This window comes from Nomascus leucogenys, chromosome 12 (genome assembly GCF_006542625.1).
Source record: "Nomascus leucogenys isolate Asia chromosome 12, Asia_NLE_v1, whole genome shotgun sequence".
NCBI classification, from domain to species: Eukaryota; Metazoa; Chordata; class Mammalia; order Primates; family Hylobatidae; genus Nomascus; species Nomascus leucogenys.
In genome coordinates, this window is record NC_044392.1 from 8,297,660 (window position 1) to 8,320,371 (window position 22,712).

At 41.7% G+C, this 22,712-nt stretch overlaps 1 protein-coding gene across 12 annotated transcripts in view; it reads left to right on the forward strand.

Moving 5' to 3' along the window:
- Positions 1-22,712, forward strand: part of MACF1 (microtubule actin crosslinking factor 1) — a 406,463-nt gene that overhangs the window by 146,066 nt on the left and 237,685 nt on the right. For all 12 annotated transcript variants that reach the window (XM_030823503.1, XM_030823500.1, XM_030823502.1 and 9 more), the window contains 2 exons: positions 1,870-1,931; positions 19,030-19,119. In XM_030823503.1, the coding sequence (XP_030679363.1) occupies positions 1,870-1,931; positions 19,030-19,119 (152 nt within the window). The remainder of the gene's footprint in view (positions 1-1,869; positions 1,932-19,029; positions 19,120-22,712) is intronic.

Sequence of the window (22,712 nt, forward strand, 5' to 3'; positions counted from 1 at the left end):
GGATAAAACCAGAGACCAAAATAAAAAGTGCTTATTGAATGGCTATAAACTCAGAAAAAATAAGTAGATAAATATATTCACCTGGGATGTAGAACAAGCATTAACATTATTTGGAATGGCAGTATGTTGGCTTTTCCTAGGGGATCAATAAGAAGAAAATAATGGCTTGGGGAGAGAGAACCTGGCTGAAGCTTGTATGAATTACTAATGAACCAGATTTATATACCTCTGCAAATTTCTTCCGAAATGTTCTCTGTCTTGGAAAGGATATGGAAGAGTCAAGCAGCGGGCAATTATGGTAATTTAGGTTTGCAGATTGTCATGGTGAATGTAGTAGTAGGCAGTTAGGCAGGGAGAGTCCATGGGGTATTAGTGAGGGCAGCTTTGAATTGCATAACCATGTTGTCTAGCATGGACTGGGATAATCTTAGATCTTCTTTTTCTTTTTATGAGACTGTATCTTACTCTGTCACCCAGGCTGGAGTGCAGTGGTGTGATCACGGCTCACTGCAACCTCCGCCTCCCAGGTTCAAGCGATCCTCCCACCTTCCCACCTCAGCCTCTTGAGTAGCTAGGACTACAGGTGCACACCACCACTTGGCCAATTTTTGTATTTTTAGCAGAGGTGGGGTTTTACCATGTTGGCCAGGCTGGTCTCCAACTCCTGAGCTCAAGTGATCCGCCGGCCTCAGCCTCCCAAACTGCTGGGATTACAAGGCATGAGCCACTGCAATATGTGTGTCCCAAATGCCAAGGCCCGGCTGTAGATGTCCTTAATGAATAGGGTAAAATAAGAATGGAGTGATGGAAGGTTGAGAATGATTAGGAGAGGGTAGGAGAGACTGATAATGGTAAGTGCTAAATAGGTATGTTTGGGGAAGGAATAAGGCCCAAAATGTGGCAGTGTGGTGGCTGGACATGAATTGGAGATGAGTGCCAGCGGAGCCAAGTAGGCACAGATGCATTGTCACATATATCTTCACGTATATGTAGAGATGATAAATGAACCAAGTAATCAGGGAAGTCTAAGGTAGATTTGCCATGTGGAAGGGGATAGGCCACAGGGCATGGTCAATGACAGGATGCTTTGAACAAGAGGTTATATGGGATGGTGTGGGCTTTCAGAAATAGAAAAGGACCAGGACTCATGGCTCACTGGTCTAGAAATGGCTCTGGGGAATTGGAGGAGTCGGAGAAAGTAAGTCCTCTACAGGATAAGGCCTCTGTGGAGCAGTCATTGTCAAGCATTGACAGTCATGTTTCTGTTAAAGAGGTAAAAAAAAAAACTGGAGAAAGAAAGGGAGTTTGCTGCTATGACAGTTAGGAGAAGATAGAGAGGGAAGAGATGTGCAGTGGGGGTAAACTGGGCAGCTTTGAGAGTTTGATTGTTTTGATAATGGCTGGTAAAGAAATTGGAATGAAGGAATTACTGGGGTAGGAGAGGGAGGGAGTTGGGCATTCCTCAGGCAGATCAGCACATGAAGAGTGAAATTTAACCACTGCAATATGTGTGTCCCAAATGCCAAGGCCACCCTGTCTGTTGGTGGTATCACGGCTTTGGCTTTTTGAAGCTTGTTGTGAGGGAAGTGGGGAATCACTCTGCTTCCTGCTCTGCTCAAATTATCATGCTAAGGAGACTTTGCCATGGTATGATTTTTGAGGCACATGATGATTCTGTCTAATTTGTAAAGTGACATGATCAGGACCAAAGAGGAAGTTCAGCTAGGCCAAACCTTCCTAAGAAGAAGTAACTGTCCCACAGTTATGTGGGTAAGTTGTTCTAGAGAAACAGTGTGGGCAGGGCAGCAGCGTGGGAACCTGTTACCTGGGTAGCACTAAGCCAGTGCCTTCTCTGTGTTTCCTTTACAGATGAACGGGACCGGGTTCAGAAGAAAACGTTCACCAAGTGGGTCAACAAGCACTTAATGAAGGTAGGACCCCTTCATATATATGCCGCGCCACACCTCTCACTGCTCTCATCTGAATCTGTCATTCCTTCTTTGAGATGGTTTAGATTGCTTACTGTGTGCTCGAGTCTATGAAGATACACATGTGACTTTTCTTTTGTCTTCTTTTCTTTTTTAATAGAGAAGGGGTCTTGCCATGTTGCTCAGGCTGTTCTCAAACTCCTGGGCTCAAGCAATCCTACTGCCTCAGCCTCCAAAGTGCTGGGATTACAGGCATGAGCCACCATGCCCAGCTTTTTGAAAACTAATATAGTCATAATGGCGTGGAAACTTGTATTAATCTGCTTCTTGGTGAAGACAGTATTACCTACCATTACATCAGGAGGCAGAGGCTGAAGATACCATGGGATGATTTAAAAAATTCAAAGAACAGTTTACTCCTAGCTTTATACATTACTTTATAAGCCTGTTTCTTTTTTTAAAATTTATTAATTTATTTTTAAATAGAGACAGGGTCTCACTGTGTTGCCCAGTCTGGTATCAAACTCCTGGGCTAAAGTGATCCTCCTACCTCAGCCTCCCAAAGTGTTAGGATTATAGGCGTGAGCCACTACGCACAGTGTATTTTTATTTTTTAATCTGAATACTATGGAAGGATGTTAGAGGGGGATTTTGTCTCTTAAAGTGCATGAATCTTAAATGTTTAACTTGATGAATTTTTACATGAATTTTACCACCAGGTTGTCTAAAATACAGAATATTTCCAGAATGGTTAGGGCTGGATGAAGATTATTATTATTATTATTATTTTAAATAGAGGAGAAACCAAAACAGAGGCATGTTAAGACTCACCTAAAGATAATAATAATGTTATATATTAGATATATAAAATATAATAATATATTATTATGGTATTATTATTTTAAATAAAAGAGAAACCAAAACAGAGGCATGTTAAGACTCACCTAAAGCTAAACAGTATGACTACTGTGGCAATTAGAATCTGAAAACAAAGTTTTTGAATTATAGTAATAATTAGTGCTTCTCTGGGAAAGGGAAAGGTCACCAGTGATCCCTTAATTGCTCTATCCAGTAGCCTAGTTTTATCTTCCTCTCATTTGATTTCTCTGTAGCATTTGATACTGTTGTCTACTCCTTAAAACCCTCTCTTACAATGACTGCTAGAACATTGCTTTTTCCTGAATTACCTCTTTCCTCTATGAATGTCTTTTTTTCTGCCTATTTCACTGGCTTTTCTTCATCTGTCTGACTCTTCCATGTTGGTGTTCCCCAGGATCCTAACCTTGGCCATTTTTTGGTTTTGTTCTCTGTATTCTTTTTGGGCAGTCTCATCCATTGTCGCCGCTGGGATTGTTTTGTTGCGTGGGATGCAAAGAAACACAGGTGGAAAAATGGATGTGGGATGATCTCACAGAATCTGATGTCTAGATGCAGCTGGGCTTTATGAAAACTAAACAGTTATCAGAAAACTACTCTCACTCTGTCTCTCTCTCTTTTTTTTTTTTTTTTTTTTTGAGACAGAGTCTTACCCTGTTGCCCAGGCTGGAGTGCAGTGGGAAGATCACAGTTCACTGCAGCCCTAACCTCCTGGGCTCAAGTGATTCTCCCACCTCATCCTCCTGAGTAGCTGGAACTACAGGCATGCAGTACCACACCCGGCTAGTTTTTAAATTTTTTTTTGTAGAGATAGGTTCTCACTGTGCTGCCCAGGTCTTTCTTGTTTGTTGTTGTTGTTGTTGTTGTGTTTTGTTTTTTTTGTTTTTTGAGATGGAGTTTCACTCTTGTTGCCCAGGCTGGAGTGCAGTGGCACAATCTCAGCTCACTGCAACCTCTGCCTCCTGGGTTCAAGTAATACTCCTGCCTCAGCCTCCCGAGTAGCTGGGATTACAGGCATGTGCCACCATGCCCGGCTAATTTTGTACTTTTAGCAGAGATGGGGTTTCTCCATGTTGGTCAGGCTGGTCTCGAACTCCCGACCTCAGGTGATCCTTCCGCCTCAGCCTCCCAAAGTGCTGGGATTATAGGCATGAGCCACCGTGCCTGGCCAACCCAGGTCTTTCTTGTTTATGGGGCCTTGTGTTCTTTCATTTTACTTCTATGTGCCTCCTATATTCATTTCTCTGCTTTTCTTTTATTGCTTTGAGTGACCTATGGCAGCTTTGCCTCAAACAGTGACATAAACCCCTGAGGCCACATGATTCTGAATGCACAAACACAGAAAGTCTGATGGGCTTAGGTCTACTTTTCCTCCATGGGCCAATTGTCCATCTATAGTTCAGTAAACCGTGGGTAAGGAGGTGGTTACATAAATCAAACATGGCTTCTTAGGGCCACTTGTTTAGTGGGTACTGCAGGTGAGCATGATTTTCACACTACAAGATCTGGATATGGAGGCAGTGATAGAGCCTCTTCTTGGATTCTTGCCTAAGCCAAAGGCAAGTGTCATGGTGTATTTTACACATTCATCTGTATGTTACCTAGCCATAGCTTTTATTGAACACACCCTAAATTGTTAAGTATGTCCACTCATGTAGCTAGTTGTCCAAGTTAGGAACCTATTTGATTCAGTACTGCCTATAATCTCTCCCTTGTTACCAAGTCCAGTCAATCACTTGCAGCTCAGAAAGATTGCATGCATCTGTCTTCTCTTCTCCATCTCCATATCCCTGCTTTTGTTCAGGGCCTCTGTGTTTGTTGCCTTTGCCTTGACCATTATAATAGTTTCCTAAGAAAGTTTTCTATAATAACAATGGTAGTAATAGTATCTTGAAGACTTCCTGTAAATCAGACATATTCTCTCTGTGTGTGTATGACAGGGTTTACTCTGTTGCCAGGCTAGAGTGCAGTGGTACAGTCATAGCTCACTACAGCCTCAAACTCCCGGGTTCAAGTGATCCTCCCACCACAGCCTCCCAAATAGCTAGGTTTATAGGCACATGCCACTGTGCCTGGCTAATTTGTGTGTGTGTGTTTGTAGAGATGGGGTGTTGGTATGTTGCCCAGGCTTGTCTTATACTCCTGACCTCAAGCAATCCTCCCGCCTTGGCCTCCCAGTGTCTTGGAATTACAGGCATGAGCCATCATGCCTAGTCTAAATCAGACATTCTATATACTAAGTCCTTTACATGGATTATTTCATTTAATCCTTCAGTGATCTTATGCTGTGGGTTCTGTTAATATCCCCATTTTATAAATTACTTAGAGAAGGTAAGTAATTTGTTCAAGGTCATGCTGCTAGAAAAAGGCAGAACTGAAATTTTAAAATTCAGGCAACCTAAAGTCTAGAAACCGTGATCTTAACCCATGCAGATCTGGCTCTGGTTGCTGCCTACCTTTGCAGGCTCATAGCACCAAGTTTCCTTCATACCTTGAGTTCTTGTTGAACTATGTGCCATGCTATTTTATGACTCTGTATCTTTGTTCATTCTGCTCCCTGTGCTTGGAATACCTTCCCCAAGTTTGTTCTGCCTGGATAACACAAACTTAACACCTCTTCAATAAGTATTTACCTGACTTGTCTGATGTGGAACTGACTAGCCTTTCTTTGTGCCCCTGACTATACTCCTTATGTGCTTTTGTTAAAGCATCCAGAGTGTTTATATACATGGTGTATCTTTCAGCTATATTATCACTTGAGGGCAAATATTGTGTCTTATTGTTTATAGTGTTAGGACAAAGAAGAAAGAGAGAGAAGTAAGGAGAAAAGAAATTATAATTTCCTTTTTTTTTTTTTTTGGAGATGGAGTCTTGCTTTGTTGCCCGGCTGGAGTGCAGTGGTGCAACCTCAGCTCACTGCAACCTCTGCCTCCTGGGTTCAAGCGACTCTCCTGCCTCAGCCTCCTGAGTAGCTGGAACTACAAGCATGTGCCACCAAAGCCTGGCTAATTTTTGTATTTTTAGTAGAGACAGGGTTTCACCATATTGGCCAGGCTGCTCTCCTGGGCTTGTGATCTGCCTGCTTCGGCCTTCCAAAGTGATGAGATTACAGGCGTGAGCCACCGCGTCCAGTCGTGATTTCCTTTTGTAAATTTCTTCCATGGCTACTAGTTGCCTCTAGAGTTTGATGTCATCTAACTCTGTCATGATGTAGAGCACGTTGCAGCATTTCCAACCCACCTGTCCAGCTTCATTTCTAAGCACTCTGTTTTTTGTAGCTTGCACTATAGCCACATGAGACAACTCACTGCTCCCTAAACACTGTGTACTTTCACACCTCCTTGCTTATATATTTCTCTCCCTAAAATGCACGTCCCAGCATCCTCTGCTTGACCATCACCCACTTCACCTTCTAGGCCCAGCTCCAGTATCACCTTCCTGAGATTCTGACCTCTGTTCCTCAGATTAAATCAATTGCAACTCCATCTGTATTTCATACTGCCTTGAAGAGATACCTGTGTGTTCACTCATCGATGTTCTCTGTTACAGTATCCATTGAGGACTGGGATTGTATTATGCTACTTTCTCTGTTAAGTGCTGCACATAGCACATGAGAAGTATCCAATAAGTACTTGTTACCTTGAGTAACTAATATTTCAATAGTGTTATAGCTTATGAAGCACATTCTTATCTGTCTTAATCCTTAAAATAACCCTGAAGTAAGTAAAGGTGTTTTATCCTCTCAATTTTAACAGCTAGGGAAAATGAGAATTAGAAGAGTGAAGTGACTTTGCCAAAACGATACAGCTAGTGAGGGAAGGAGCTAAGGATCAATCAATCATGAATCTTCCGATCAAAATTACTTGTTCTTTCTGCTAACTATGCCCCCAGCTGATTCTTTTTTTTTTTTTTTTAGACAAATACTGATTTTAATTAAACATAAGGTAAACTCCAGGCATCCGTCATCTTTCAGCCTAAAAATTAGCAAAAACTGTTGAAACAAGGCAGTTTTTTCCCCATTATTTCTTACGTTGTGGCTCCAGTTACAAAAAAATTTTAATGAAAACGTTAAACATAAAAATAGAAGTTTGAGATTTTAAAAAAAGTGTATAAAAAGCCCCACAAAACTTGTCAACGTTGTTCCTTATTCTACAAAATAGCACCAGTAAGAAGAGTAAAAGGTGTTAAAAACCATTACGATAGCATTTCTGAAATACAGCTTGTCTGAACTCAGCTGAAAAGCAGCTTGTCTGAACTCCCGTTCTCCCTAAAAACGACTTCTCATGGAGTAAAAAAGGATTTAAACATCTCCAGAGGGAGCACTGAGCTTTGATTGCAGTTTTCCCTGTCATCTCTTAGATGAGGGGAAGGTGTGAGAAATGTGCATCTGTCCCTGACTGCTGTCACTGCTTCTGAGTTTAGTAAAAAAATGAGAAATGAAGGTAGCAGACTTCTCATCTGGGGACCTGTGCCTGTGGAGGGTAGGTCTCTTGGAGAGAGAGTGGGTTTGAGGGGGTGTCTTATCTAAGCTCCTTCCTTCACACTCCTCTCCTAGGGAAGAGGGAGATACGGAGGAGCCATACTTGTCTACAAAATATATGGCAGCTTATATTATAGAACTCAGCACACCCCTTCCTGAGCTCCCCAGAGGGTTCTATTGCAGTCACTGGGAGGGATTTAGCTAAGAGTGGCCCCTGCCCTTGCGTTTGGCCCCCAGCTGATTCTTTCATACCTTGTCTCTAACTGTTGGAGGAACTGAATCAATCCTGCCTTGAGCTTATCCCCTGAACTTTGTAGTTGAATTCCAGTGCTCTGGCTCCTTGCTGCCTGTTTGTAGCTGATGCTGCCTGTTGGACCTCTGCCTCAGTGCTTTGTGATGACAGGAGGCTCAGGGAGGGAGAAGCCAGAGGAACACATCATAGCATTGTTAGAAATTGGAGGCCAGCCAAAGCTTTACTTAAATCCTTGGTGATTTTGCATCTCTTCCCAGGCCCCCAGCCTTACAGTTTCAATAACATTTGCTCATTTTGGGATATTTCAGAGAGAGATTCACTGTGAATCAGAGTTATTGCTCTAAATTGGAATTATTTGAATTTTGAGCTGAGAATTAGGGATTGAGATTTTTTTTGCAACTCAAGCATCCTTTGCTTTGCACCCCAAGTACACCCCAGATTAATGCCATCTTCAGCAGGTAGACCAACGTAAGGACAAAACCAACCAGGTGTCCAAGCATGGTGGTTCATGCCTGTAATCCCAGCACTCTGGGAGACTGAGGGGGTGTTTCACTTGAGGTCAGGAGTTCAAGACCAGCCAGGCCAACATGGTAAAACCCCATCTCTACTAAAAATACAAAAATTAGCTGGGAGTGGTGGCTGGCGCCTATAATCCCAGCTATTTGGGAGGCTGAGGCAGGAGAATCACTTGAACCCGGGAGATGGACGTTGCAGTGAGCTGAGATTGTGCCACCACACTCCAGCCTGGCTGACAGAGCAAGACTCTGTCTCAAAAAAAAACCCAAAACACCACAAACCAGGTCTCCCAACTTCTAGATTTAGTCGATCTTGGAATCTCTTGGATTCCTTGATAACCTTTTGGGAAACAGCTTACTTTGGGATAAGCAAATTAATTCCTCCTTATTGAGAACACTTCTGATCCAATCTTAAAAGAGATTTGTTAAGGATGTAGGCATCTGAAATAACCTAATTTAGAATGTAAACGTACACATGTAAGAGTTCTGCTTATATACCAGAACCATCAAAAAGAGAAATCTAGGTTTCTAAATGAGGTCTTATTTAAATTATCTATGCCATATCTCTGGGTGCTGGTAGCTGATAAAGTGTATCCCCCTAAAGAGAACATGAAAGTATGAGCTCCTTAGGAGGGAGAAAAATGCTTTTTCTGGTCAGTTCCTGTTGACTTCAGAGGTTAGTAGTTAGAAAGGAAAAGCCCAATATTTAATCTAGCAGATAGAGCAGTTCTTTCCATTTTTGTATATGCAGTCTAGAAGCCCCTGGCTTTCCTGGAATTTTAGATAAAATTTCCATATATACCAGCAAAAGTTTTCAAATTTTTTACAACGCTTACAACCCTTCCTTCCTTCCGTCTGTCCGTCTTTCTGTCTTTCTTTCTGTCTTTCTGTTTTAAGAGACAAGGTCTCCCTATATTCCCTAGGCTGGTTTCAAACTCCTGTGCTCAAGGAATCTTCCTGCTTTGGCCTTCCCGAGTGCTAGGATTACAGGCGTGAGCCACCACACCTGGCCCACTTACACTTTCTCTATTTCTGTTTGAGACTCTCTAGTTGAATATGGGGTAGCACTGATTCCAGGTATTTTGTCCTATACAGCCTCTGTTTTGGCCACATGAGTCAATTCACTGGCTCCCTAATCACTGGGTGGAACTTCATACTTTTAGCTTATTCATATCTGTGGGAAATACCAGAATGAGACTGGCAGTGGAGTTTAAGAAATTGACAAAGTAGTGCTGGTTAGATGCTAAGGAAAGGAGCGTTGCCTTTGTTGCCTATGTATGACTATATGGTAGTGGTTTGTGGCTGTCTTTGCCTGGACCTGATTTTTTAGGGCTTAATTTCACTCTAAATGCTTCTCAGGTACACATTTGGGCCTACATTTGGACTTGGGCTTTACTCTGGATTTTCTATTCCCTATGCTTAAGTGCCTGCCTATCAAAGTAAAGCTACCTTTTGTGGATTTTATTTTATTTTTTTGAGACGGAGTTTCGCTCTTGTTGCCTAGGCTGGCATGCAATGGTGCGATCTTGGCTCACCGCAACCTCTGCCACCCGGGTTCAAGCGATTCTCCTGCCGCAGCCTCCTGAGTAGCTGGGATTACAGGCATGTGCCACCATGCCTGGCTAATTTTGTATTTTTAGTGGAGAACAGGGTTTCTTCATGTTGGTCAGGCTGGTCTCGAACTCCTGACCTCAGGTGATCTGCCCATCTTGGCCTCCTGAAGTGCTGGGATTACAGGCGTGAGCCACTGTGCCCAGCCTGTGGATTTTAGAATCATCCACATCCTTAGAGAATCTGTTAATCCGGGTTGACTGGTACTACTGTTAGATTCCTCACAATTTAGGGAATTCTCAAAACAGAGATATGATAAAATTCTTATATGCAAAGAACCTCACACTTTGTTCCCCTCCCACCCCCGCTCTCAAACAGGGATTCCCAGCTGCTACTTTTATTCCCTGCATTTAAGCATAGTTCTTTCCAGAGTAAAGAAGTCTAGGACAACTATAATCTGTTTTTTTTTGTTTTTGTTTTTTTAGTGTTGGGCTTTTCCTTGAAGACAAATTTGGCCAATGAATCAATATGGGTTTCTGTTTTTACAATCTGGAGATCTGCCATTCAGAAATCTATCTGAAATTACTAGGCTCACTTTCCCTTTCCCTGTATCTTTTAATAAGTGTAGGAGAGAGTAAATAACATACTTTTCTCTTTAAAACTTTCTCCTCTGACCTATATATTGCTCTTCAACATAGTTTGAGTCAAGGAAATTGGGCTGCTTAACGTTTCCTTTTAATTGTTTAGAGGAAAGATTTCTAGATCAAGTTTTCGGCAGGTGTCAATACTACGAGGCCAGGCACGGTGGCTCACGCCTGTAATGTCAGCACTTTGGGAGGCCAAGGTGGGTGAATCACTTGAGGTCAGACGTTCGAGACCAGCCTTACCAACGTGGTGAAACCCCGTCTCTACTAAAAATACAAAAATTAGCCGGGTGTGGTGATGCATGCTTGTAATACCAACTACTTGGGAGGCTGAGGCAGGAGAATCGCTTGAACCCGGGAGGCAGAGGTTGTAGTGAGCTGAGATCACACCACTGCATTCCAGCCTGGGTGACAGCGAGACTCCATCTCAAAAAAAAATGAATACTACGTGACAATCCTTGGTCTTTTTTGTGTATGTATGGTGGGGAGGGGGGACTCTTATTATTTAAAATTGGTAATCTGTCATTTTGACCCTCCAAGCATCGTAGAAGCCTTGTTAAGGGAGTCAGGAGACAATGATCTGGACCCAGCTCTGATACTTTCCAGCTAAATGATCTTATACAAGTTATTTAGCTTCTCTAGGCAATGGTTTTCTCATCTGTAAACTGAGGGTATTAGAGTTAAGTAATCTTTAAAGTCCCTTTGGGCTCAGATTAGGATTCCAAGCACTTAAGTGTACTTACTCCCTTTGTTAAAGCCACTCAGAAATTGAGGGAAGCTGTTTATTTTTTCATAGCCTTAAGCTAATCTTTAAAAAATGGATGCCAGGTGCAGTGCTCACGCCTGTAATTCCAGCACTTTGGGAGGCTGAGGTGGGTGGATCACTTGAGACCAGGAGTTCAAGACCAGCCTGGCCAACATGGCAAAACCTTGTCTCTATTAAAAATACAAAAAAATTAGCGGGGCGTAGCGGCGCATGCCTGTAGTCCCAGCTACTTGGGAGGCTCAGGCAGGAGAATCACTTGAATCCAGAAGGCGGATATTGTAATGAGCCAAGATAGCACCACTTGCACACCAGCCTGAGCAACAGAGTGAGACTCTGCCTCAAAAAAAAAAAAAAAAAAAAAAAAAAAAAAAACAGACAGCAGAGCCCTCCTTGACTTATTAATGCTTGGGCATTGGGGAGGATTGGACTTGGTCTCTCAAAATCTAATTATTCACTAATTTTAAGAAATCACTTTATGGCTGGGTATGATGGATCAAGCCTGTAATCCCAGCACTTCAGGAGGCTGAGGCTGGTGGCTTGAGGCCAGGAGTTCGAGACTAGCTTGGGCAACATGTCAAAACCCCATCTCTACAAAGCATAGAAAAAACTAGCCAAGCTTGGTTGTATGCGCCTTGGGAGACTGAGGTGAGAGGATCACCTGAGCCCAGGAAGTCGAGGCTATAGTGAGCTGTGATCGCGCCACTGCACTCTAGCCTGGGCAATGGAAGTGAGACCCTATCTCCAAAAAAAAAAAAAAACTTTATGGCCAGGCACAGTGGCCCACACCTGTAATCCCAACACTTTGGGAGGCTGAGGTGAGATGATCTCTTGAGGCCAGGAGTTTGAGACCAGCCTGGGTAACATACTGAGACACCATCTTGCCCCCACAACCCCTGTCTCTATGAACATTCATTTACAAGTTTTTGTCTGGACGTATGTTTTCAGTTCTCTTTAATTACATACCTAGGTGCAGAACTGCTGGGTCATATGGTAACTTGTGTTTAACCTGTTAGTAACCATCACATTATTTTCGAAAGCAACTGCACCGTTTTACATCCCCACCAGCAGTGTATGAGGGTTCTAGATTCTCTGCTTTTTTGCTCACACTTATTATCTGTCTTTTATAATATAGACATCCTAGAGAGCGCTAATCACTGCGGTTTTGATTTATATTTTCCTTATGGCTAATGATGTTGAGCATCTTTTCATGTGTTTATTAGCCATTTATATATCTCCTTTGGAGACATTTACTAATTTTGACAATGATTTTCTCAGGGAGTACAAACAGGCAAGGCCCTGAATAATTGCAGTTTTTTACTCATTTGTTGACAGAATAGTATAATTATTTGTTAGAAAGAAGCATCCATATTGATGATTCCTGAACAGTCTTGCTTCAGTTGGCTGCTTCTAAAACTTTTTCTTTTTTTGAGACAGGATCTCACTCTGTTTTCCAGGCTGGAGTGCAGTGGTGTGATAATAGCTCCCTACAGCTTCAGTCGGCTGGGCTCCAGCAACCCTCCCACCTCAGACTCCTGAGTAGCTGGGACTGTAGCCATGCACCACCACACCTGGCTGACTTTTAACATTTTTTATAGAGATGGAGTCTCACTCTGTTGCCCCAACTGCTCTCAAACTCCTGGGCTCAAGTAATCTTCGTTTTGGCCTCCCAAAGTGCTGCAATAACATGCTTGAGCCACCGCACCTGGCCTTCTAAATGTTGATGCTTAGTCCACTGGTCATTTTCCTAAGAGATTTGTGGAAAACTTCACAGGCAAACTAGTATGAGCAGAAGAGGTGAGGATTTTAGGATGAGATAGATCTGGATTTGATCAGCCTGGCAATTTAGTAGATGTGTGATTTTGGGGATGTTAATTGAGCCCTCCAAATCCCATCTCTGTGTCTGAAAAATTCCTGACACAGAAGCACCCAGTAAATGTTAGCTAGTTCTTTACCCTTCTTTAGGTAGAGCTGTGTCTAGTATGCTTTAGAAACAGACTGTTGTTTTCTTTGTTGACAATTTTCCAGGCAAGGAAAAAAAAATCTCTTTGCATTCTCCCCTCCCATTACCTCTCTCTGTATCTCTTTGATAGTTTTATTTATTTATTTTTTATTAAAAAAATTTTTGGGGGGGGGACAGTCTCACTCTGTTGCTCAGACTGGAGTGCAGTGGCACAATCCTGGCTCACTGCAACCTCTCCCTCCTGGGTTCAAGCAGTTCTCCTTTCTCAGCCTTCTGAGTAGCTGGAATGTAAGGCGTGCCCCACCACGCCCGGCTAATTTTTGTATTTTTATTTATTTATTTTTTGAGATGGAGTCATGCACTGTCACCCAGGTTGGAGTGGAGTGTCATGATCTCGGCTCACTGCAACCTCTGTCTCCCAGGTTCAAGTGATTTTCCTGCCTTAGCCTCCTAAGTAGCTGGGATTACAGGTGCCCACCACCACACCCAGCTAATTTTTTGTATTTTTAGTAGAGACGGGATTTCACTATGTTGGCCAGGCTGATCTCGAACTCCTGACCTCATGATCCACCTGCCTTGGCCTCCCAAAGTGCTAGGATTACAGGCGTGAGCCACTGCACCCAGCCATTTTTTTTTTGAAATGGTGTCTCGCTGTGTTGCCCAGGCTGAAGTGCAGTGGCGCCATCTTGGCTCACTGCCACCTCCACCTCCTGGGTTCAAGCAAATTCTCCTGCCTCATCCTCCCCAGTAGCTAGGATTATAGGCTCATGCCACCATGCCCAGCTAATTTTTGTATTTTTAGTAGAGAAAAGGTTTTGCCATGTTCGCCAGACTGGTCTCAAACTCTTGACCTCAGGTGATCCATCTGCCTCGGCTTCCCAAAGTGCTGAGATTACAGGCGTGAGCCACCACGCCCGGCCAATTTTTGTGTATTTAGTAGAGGGGGGTTTTGCTGTGTTGGTCAGGGTGGTCTCCAACTCCTGATCCCAGGAGATCTGCCCGCCTCGACCTCCCAAAGTGATGGGATTACAGGCATGAGCCACCGTGCCTGGCCAATAGTTTTCTTTTTATAGTTATTTGGTTACTATAGCCAGACAAAGATTGAGAGGCATAATAAGCTAGTTCTCATCTAAATTTCTTATAATATTTACAAGTTTTGCTACCACAGGTATAACACATAACCAGAATTTTGAGAAAGAGACATTAGGGCCTTGGTGTGAAATTAACTTTACATTTCAAGTTGCCGCCTTTGTCTTTTCAATACTCTATGGTGTTTAATATCTATTGATAAGATGACCTCACTTGGTCCTCAAGACCAACTGCAATTTATTTTTATTATTATTATTTTTGAGATAGAGTCTTGCTCTGTCACCCAGGCTGGAATGCAGTGGTGCGATCTTGGCTCACTGCAACCCCCTCCTGCACGATTCTCTTGCCTCAGCCTCCTGAGTAGTTGGGACTACAGGCATGTGCCACCATGCACAACTTTTTTGTATTTTTAGTGGAGATGGGGTTTTGTCCTGTTGGCCAGGCTTGTCTCAAACTCCCAACCTCAGGTGATCTCCCAGCGTCGGCCTCCCAAATTGCTGGTATTACAGGTGTGAGCCACTGTGCCTGGCAACCACAATTTATTTAAATATTTATTCAGGCTGGGAGTGGTAGCTCACACCTGTAATCCCAACACTTTGGGAGGCTGAAGTGGGAGGATTGTTTGTACCCAAGAGTTTGAGACCAGCCTGGGCAACATGGCAAGACTGTGTCTTAATCAATCAATCAAGCAATATTTATTCATTTACGTATTCATTCATTCATTCATTCAATGACCTGATTTTTATTCCCTATGTTCAGATCTTATCTATCAAAAATAAATCCCTCACTTAACTTAGTTCTCTTCTTAATCCTTAATGTCAAGTATGTAGTATTTTCTGACTTTTTAAAAAACCTACCATTAATTTATAATCTGATTTTCACTCTACCACTCTCTTGAGAAATAGTCTCACAAAAGCACTCTTACTTATTTGTAGGAAAGTTAAAAAACTTTCCTAGTCTTTATCCTCCTTGACTTCTGCTATAGTATTTGATACCGGTGATCATTCCTATCTTGATTACACTTTCTTGTATTTTTGCTTACCTCTTTCACTGTTACTGTTTTATTTTGTCTTTTTCTTCTGTCCTTTGTTGATTGCTTTTCCATCTCCTGCCTTCTAATTTTGGCTGTTCCCTAAGGCTCAGTCCTTAGCACTCTGCTCTTCTATCTTACTCCTAATCCAGAAAGCCCGTTTCCCATGTCTTTAGCTAGCACCTCTCTGCATGTGACTTCTAAACTTAAGTTCTCAGCTGACCCAAACTGAATTCTGGTATTTCCAGCTGCTTCAAGAACATTTCGATTTGTAACTCCTTTGCTGCCATTTTAAATTCAACATATTTAAAATTGAATTTATCAAATCCACTGCCCTCTTAACAAACCTCATGACCTGCCTATTTCTGTTAATGGTGCACTACTGTTGCTGCACACTGCAAACTTGAAACCTTGCATCTATTTGAGGGAGGGGTTTTTGTTTCTGTTTTTGAGACAGTTTCACTCCTATTGCCAGGCTGGAGTACAATGGTGTGATCTTGGCTCACTGCAACCTCTGCCTCCCGGGTTCAAGTGATTTTCCTGCCTCAGCCTTCTGAGTAGCTGGGATTACAGGCGCCCACGACCACACGTGGCTAATTTTTTGTATTTTTAGTAGAGATGGGGTTTCACCATATTGGCCAGACTGGTCTCGAACTCCTGACCTCAGGTGATCCACCCGCCTCGGCCTCCCAAAGTGCGGAGATTACAGGTGTGAGAGGGAGGGGTTTTGAAATCTTGGAGCCCCTGGTGTGCTGGAGCCAGCTTATGGACTCATGAGAGCCAAGTGTTAAATTTTCAGCAATTTTGTGAGCTGGTTGCTAAACATAGCTTTTTTTTTTTTTTTTTTTTTTTTTTCGAGATTGAGTCTTGCTCTGTTGCCCAAGCTGGAGTGCGATGGTGTGATCTTGGCTCACTGCAACCTCTGTCTCTGAGGTTCAAGGGATTCTCCTGTCTCAGCCTCTCGAGTAGTTGGGATTACAGGTGCATACCACCATTGCCGGCTAATTTTTGTATTTTTAGTAGAGGCGGGGTTTCACCATATTGGCCAGGCTGGTCTCAAACTCCTGACCTCAGGTGATCTGCCCGCCTCAGCCTCCCAAAGTACTGGGATTACAGGTGTGAGCCACTGCTCCCAGCCACAGCTATTATTAAAAATTAAATTATGTAAACATACAATTAAATAAATTATATTTAAAATAAATGTAATACATCCTCAAAGCTGTTCATTTCATAATTATTTTGCTGCATGTTAGTATTGTCTGTACTCTTGAGGTTATGTCTGTTGTGCCTCTGTGATGGAAATACTGTACATAATGGTGTGCTACTGTATATTTCTTCCCAACATTGCATTTAGTGATATTATATTAGTAGCTTGAAATTGGTTGTATTGGAAACATTTACATCATGGAAATCAGCAAGTTTGAGTTAGATGTCTTGTTTTGTTTATTGTTTAGACTTAAGAAAGTGATGGAGAAAATGTTAATATTGCAGATTAAACTTAAAGTGTGGGCTGGGTGTGGTCCCAGCACTTTGGGAGACTGAGGCGGTGGATCACGAGGTCAGGAGATTGAGGCCAACATGGTGAAACCCCATCTCTACTAAAAATACAAAAATTAGCCGGGTGTGGTGGTGCGCACCTGTAATCCCAGCTACTCGGGAGGCTGAGGCAGGAGAATCACTTGAACTCGGGAGGCAGAGGTTGCAGTGAGCCGAGATTGTGCCACTGCACTCCAGCCTAGTGATAGAGCAAGACTCTGTCTCAAAATATATATATATTCTTTCAATTTTTAAAGCTATTTTCTAGTTCATCATGAACCATCTTCCCCAGTTGTATAACGTACCTGTCACCTTCTTATTTCTTTATACACATACATACAAACACACATACCTTGCATATGTCCATCTCTATGCCGAGTCTTATGTGGTTTTTCCATCTTCTTTCTACTAAAACATTTGCTAATCCTCCAAGTCCCGTTTCTTCGAGGAAGTCTTTGCATATGTTTCCATTCTTTATCTTGTCCAGTTTCCATTCTTATCCTACTTTGTTTTTTTTGTTTTGTTTTGTTTTGTTTTGTTTTCAGACAGGTTTAAAAAAGAAACCCCTCATTACAAAAGGGTCTTGGTTTGTCACTCAGGCTGGAGTGCATTGGTGCAATGATACCTTACTGCAGCCTTGAGCCTTGAACTCCTGGGCTCAAGCAGTCCTCCTGTCTCAGCCTCCCAAAGCACTGGTATTATAGGTGTGAGCCACTGCACCTGGCCTTCCCCTCTACTTTCAGAGCTACTTTGAATATTATAATTGGAAAGGACTTTAGTTTTCCACTCAGTTGTAAAAATTCCCAAATCCCCAGCCTCTACACGAAAAATTATAGTAACTAAAATTCTACTACTTCTGAAAGTAGCCCTTTCTAACGTTGTCTGGAAAATTAATATATTAAAAATCAATCTTCCTTATAATTTTCACAAGTCTTCCCATTCTGTGTTGTAAACATCACCTTTTTTTTTGAGACAGGGTCTTGTTCTGTCACCTATGCTGGAGTATAGTGGTGTTATCATAGCTCACTGCAGCCTTGATTTCCTGGGCTCAAGTGATCGTCCCACCTCAGCCTCCTGAGTAGCTGGGACCATAAGCATATACCACCATGCCTGGCTTTTTTTTTTTTTTTTTTTTTTTTTTTTTTTGTAGAGAAGGGGTCTCTCCATGTTGCCCAGGCTGATCTCGAACTCCTAGGCTCATCTCAAACTCCTAGGGTCAAGGGATCCTCCTGCCTTGGCCTCCTAAAGTACTGGGATTGCAGGCACAAGCCACTGCACCTGGCAATGAGTATCACTTAATGAAGTTGTCACTAGACTGGGACTGAATCAGAAATCCAATTGCCACTTAACTTATAGCTAAGTGACCATAACGTCTCAGAACCTTGGCTTCCTTGATTTCTTTGATGGAATGGTGGTAATAAGTAAACTTCACAAGGTAGTTGTTTGGATTAAATAAATAGAATGAGATGATGGCTGATTATAAAGCATAGTAGTTAATGGCAAATACTAAAATCAGACGAAACTGAGGCCAGTTTTTCCACCTGGTGACCTTGGGCAACTTACTTAACCTCTTTGTGCCTTATTTCCTCATGTGTAAAATAGAAATAATAATATTACTTACCTTAGAGATGTGAGAGATAGATAACATATTAAACATTCAGTACCATGTTTGATATTAACCACACTTTCTGCCAAAGTGAGATCTGTTTTTCCATAGTTCCAATTTTAAAGTTAATTTGCATTTCCCACAAAGAAAATTATTCTGAAATTCGCTGTTAGAAATATTTGGTGTAAGAGAATGGTTAAATTGGAAGTATACCCCAGGAAACATTGGGTACCTAGCATTTAGTTTCCTTTGCAGCACTCTAGAAGGCTTTTCTGACTCTGGCTGGACTCATCTACCCATTATTCGCCATGCTATTACATTTTGGCTCATAATAACTCCTGAGGTGTCTCAGGATAATTAACACTCCCCATCTTTTTTTTTTTTTTTTTTTTTTTGTATTTTTAGTAGAGACAGGGTTTCACCGTGGTCTCGATCTCCTGACCTCATGATCCGCCCGCCTCGGCCTCCCAAAGTGCTGGGATTACAAGCGTGAGCCACCGTGCCCAGCCAAGACTCCCCATCTTCTTGTCCAAACTTTCTAGGACATTGTTGTATGTTGGTTAGAGTGTGTAATAGATCTGGCATCAATTTAAAAAACACACACGTTCCTGGTAAAGTATTATCATTTCACATGTATTTTACTCCAATCTGAAACTTCCTGAATTTTATTATTTAATTGTTGCTTCCACTTTTAAATTCTTTAATTTGTGTTTACCTAGAACCAGAGATTTTTATGTGGATAGTATAATAATTCAATATCAAATAAAAATCTGTCTGTTTCACTCTCATTCACAGGTCCGCAAGCACATCAATGATCTTTATGAAGATCTGCGGGATGGCCATAACCTGATCTCTCTGTTGGAGGTCCTCTCAGGCATCAAACTGGTGAGCTTCTCCTAATGAATGACCTCACAATTGTGGCCCTACAATGACATATTGGTCCATCTCGTTGAGTGCAAGGGCAGCAGCCATCACTGCTTCATCTATCAGAGGGAAGGAAGAAGTAGAAGGAAATGTTGGTGGACTTTATTTCTAACTCAGACTTAGAATTTACAAATTATATAATTTAAATTGATGTATAATATGTTCTCATTTCTTGATGAAATGAGGAATTAGTTATATTCCTTTTATATCTGCATGTTTTTGCATTACTTTTTCTTTATTTTCTAGATACTAATATTTCAGAACAGTAGACTCATGTTTAAAGGTTGAATTAGGTGTATTTTTCTTTCTAGAGCTCTAGTCTATATAGACGCCTCTCATTTTCCAATCTATTATGAATTTTTTAAATTTTATGTATTCAGCTAAAGACCTGAAGGTTACATTTAAAAGCCCAGGTGTTTGAAGTTATTTTTTTCCAAATCATCTCACTTTCTCCCTTCTGTGATTCATTGAGTCTTACAGATTTGGAGAGCTGCCAAAGTTGTTGTCTGGGCATAGCCTTGGATATAGAACATCTGGGCTCCTTGAATAATTAATATGCCTGCTTCTTCCCAAAATGTTTTAACATTGATTATGGGAAACACCTACATATCTGAGGGCAAATCCTGTCTGAGCTTCTTGCCTTGCCAAATGATAGTTCTTCTACTTGCTTTGAGGGATGGAAATCACCCACTTGTAGGCCTACTGTTTTCTATATTTGAGCCTAATGGGAGCAGGTGATTGCATATGGTTCATATTCTTTGTCTCATGCCATAGACAACATAATTTTCATTTAGAAAAGTCCAGGGTTGAATACTGGAAATATCTGTGGAGAAATAGAGAACCAAAGAGATGTATAGCTTAAGTAGTCTGTGAAGACCAGCCCACTCACTGCCTTTCTTAGTCATTGTTTGTTGTGTTTAAGTAACAGAATTTGGCACATTTGATTTTACTGCTTAAGTGATATTCAGCTCTTTCTAGGATTGGGGCTTGGCTTCCCCTGGGCCCTTTGTTTTGGTTTCATATCTTTTTTTTTGCCTTGCAGTAGAATTAATTATATATTTTTTAATGGCCTAAAATTGACAGAAGCTTTTATTAGCATAGCCGGCACATTTAATTTCTAGTTCTTGCTCTCTGGCTTGTGTTTATAAATCTAATAAGTAATCAGAATTTTACTTCCATTGTGCTGGACTTTATTCTTCACCACTCACAAAGTTACATTTTGGGCAATGTGTCTGGTACATTTAATGAATTTGTAATGATTTTATATTGAAAAGTGATCTTTTTTGGTTGTATTGCTTACCTAATAAGTTGAAACTATGTCAATCTAATTTCTTTTCCTAACCTTTGAAAACCTTTAGGTGTTTGTGGAGATACTGATAGGCTATCATCTCTTCACCAAAAACCATCCAGATATCTCTTTGACCGTTATTCTCACCATGTTTTTTCCCCATGGTTGACTTAGAAAAGCAGAGAGGGTAGGAGGCTAAGGAGAATTGAAGATGTGTTTCATCATAAGAAGTGTTCAATGTAACCATCTGCTCCGGTTTTGATTTAGTTTTGTATCTTTTTCGGAGGTGGGAGGGTATTTTCATATTTGTTTTTCCTTTTTTTTAAGTGTTACATTCATTTCCTTTCCATCTTTTTGTTGTGAATTTCTTGTTCCTCTGTTGTGTCTTTGCCTTGGTTGGTGGCCAAAGGAGCCAGCAGGGTTGAAGACCCTCCGTCTGGTGAGCATGCCCTCCTGGCGCCATACAAACAACGAGGAGCAGGCGGAGGAAGATGATGATGATGTAGTAGGTCCTCCTGGGGATGCCAGCATCCCAGCTGGCACTGCTGGCACTGCAGGGCCATGAGAGAGTCTGAGGTTCTCCAGGTCTCCAAGTAGTTCAGTTACCATTTGCCACCTTCTCATTTCACCTGGGAATTTGGGTCCCAAAGAAAGTAGTTAAAACTAATTGTGCCTTTTGTCACTGTTAGGTGCTCGTGGACTGGGAATTGTTTTTCTTAGCTGAGAAGGGTTGGCACAAAAAGGATAATGGTTTTTGGAGGTGTCAAGTTCCCTTCTGACCTGGAGACCCATAGCTTTCTGGTGGCCTTGCTGTGTTTTCTGAGTCCAGATTGCAGAATTGTGGAAAATTTAGTTGACAGCATGACAATTAATTGCTCACAGCTCCACAGTCTAGACTAACTGGTACTCTCCACCTCTCTGGCCTCTAGGTTCTCATCATACACCCCGTCGTTTGTTTTCAAAACAGCCTGTTTGCAAACTCACTGCATGGAGATACTCTGGCTTTGCTCAATAATATCTAGTTGCTATAGAGGACAGATTTAACTTGCATGTTCTTAGGGTATTTATTTTTGGTGAGGGGTACATATGAGTAAAGATTAGAGTATAAGAGGAGTATATTCTGCCTGCAGGCCCTAAATTATAGTCCAAAATCTTTTTCCAGAAACAAGGATTAGGCAATATCCTCATTCTCTGTCCTCTTAAAATCATTTTTAAAATATCATTTATCTCCCTTCTCATTGCCTTAGAATCTTCCATTTTATAGGTACTATCATCTTCTAAGCCATATTCACAATTAATTTCGCTGAAATGACTGAGAAAAGGTTCTTGCTAAAAAGATTTTTCCTAAACCTTTGACTGAAGAAGTTATCCTGTGCCCAGAGAGGCCTTGACATCTCTGTGTACAGATTCTCCTATTTGAGAAGTGTTGCTTAGAAGTGTTGGAGAGTGCCCAGAAGATGCTTCCATCCTTATCTCTCCATGTGTTGGGGTACTTTTTGCCCATTTTAATTTGGAGCAATGTTCTCTGTGCAGACACCCGCAACAGAGCTACCTTATATTTTATCAGCCTTTAATTAGTACCAGTTTGACACTTACAAAAGAAGTGGGTATAATCTAGTGAGAGTGATATTTCTCTCCAAATTTTAGTAAAATAAAAGCAACATTAGAAAGTAAGCAGAAGAAAATGTTCTAGGGGTAGATACCCCTTTCTGTGGTACTCAGTAGGCAAAGAGACTGCATTCACTTTCCGACTCGTAACAGTTGAGCCTTGGACAGGGTACCAGAGGCACTGGATAGAGATGGGCTTCTCTCCAGTGGGTTATATGACATCTGGGATTGAGTGACTGGCATAACTTTCTCAGGAGTAATTATGTTGACAGCCCTACACTATCAAAGTTTTGTTTGCTCTGGGTATTTCATGCTGGGGTAAAGGGTACCCTTCCTTCAGTGGCAGCTATGTTCCTGGGAAACTAGTTGCTTCCTAATTTTTGCCTCCCATTTTGGATTTTTTCACTTGTTTCTTGAGCATATGTAACTTCTCATTTCCTATGGTTAAAAATCAGCTATCTGTATTTTTTTTTTTTTTTTTTTTTTTGAGGTAGAGTCTCACTCCATCTCCCAGGCTGGTGTACAGTGGCATGATCTTGGCTCACTGCATCTTCCACCTCCTAGGTTTAGGCGATTCTCGTGCTTCAGCCTCCCAAATAGCTGTGATTACAGGCATGTGCCACCACACCCGGCTAATTTTTGAGGAGCCAATGAAGAG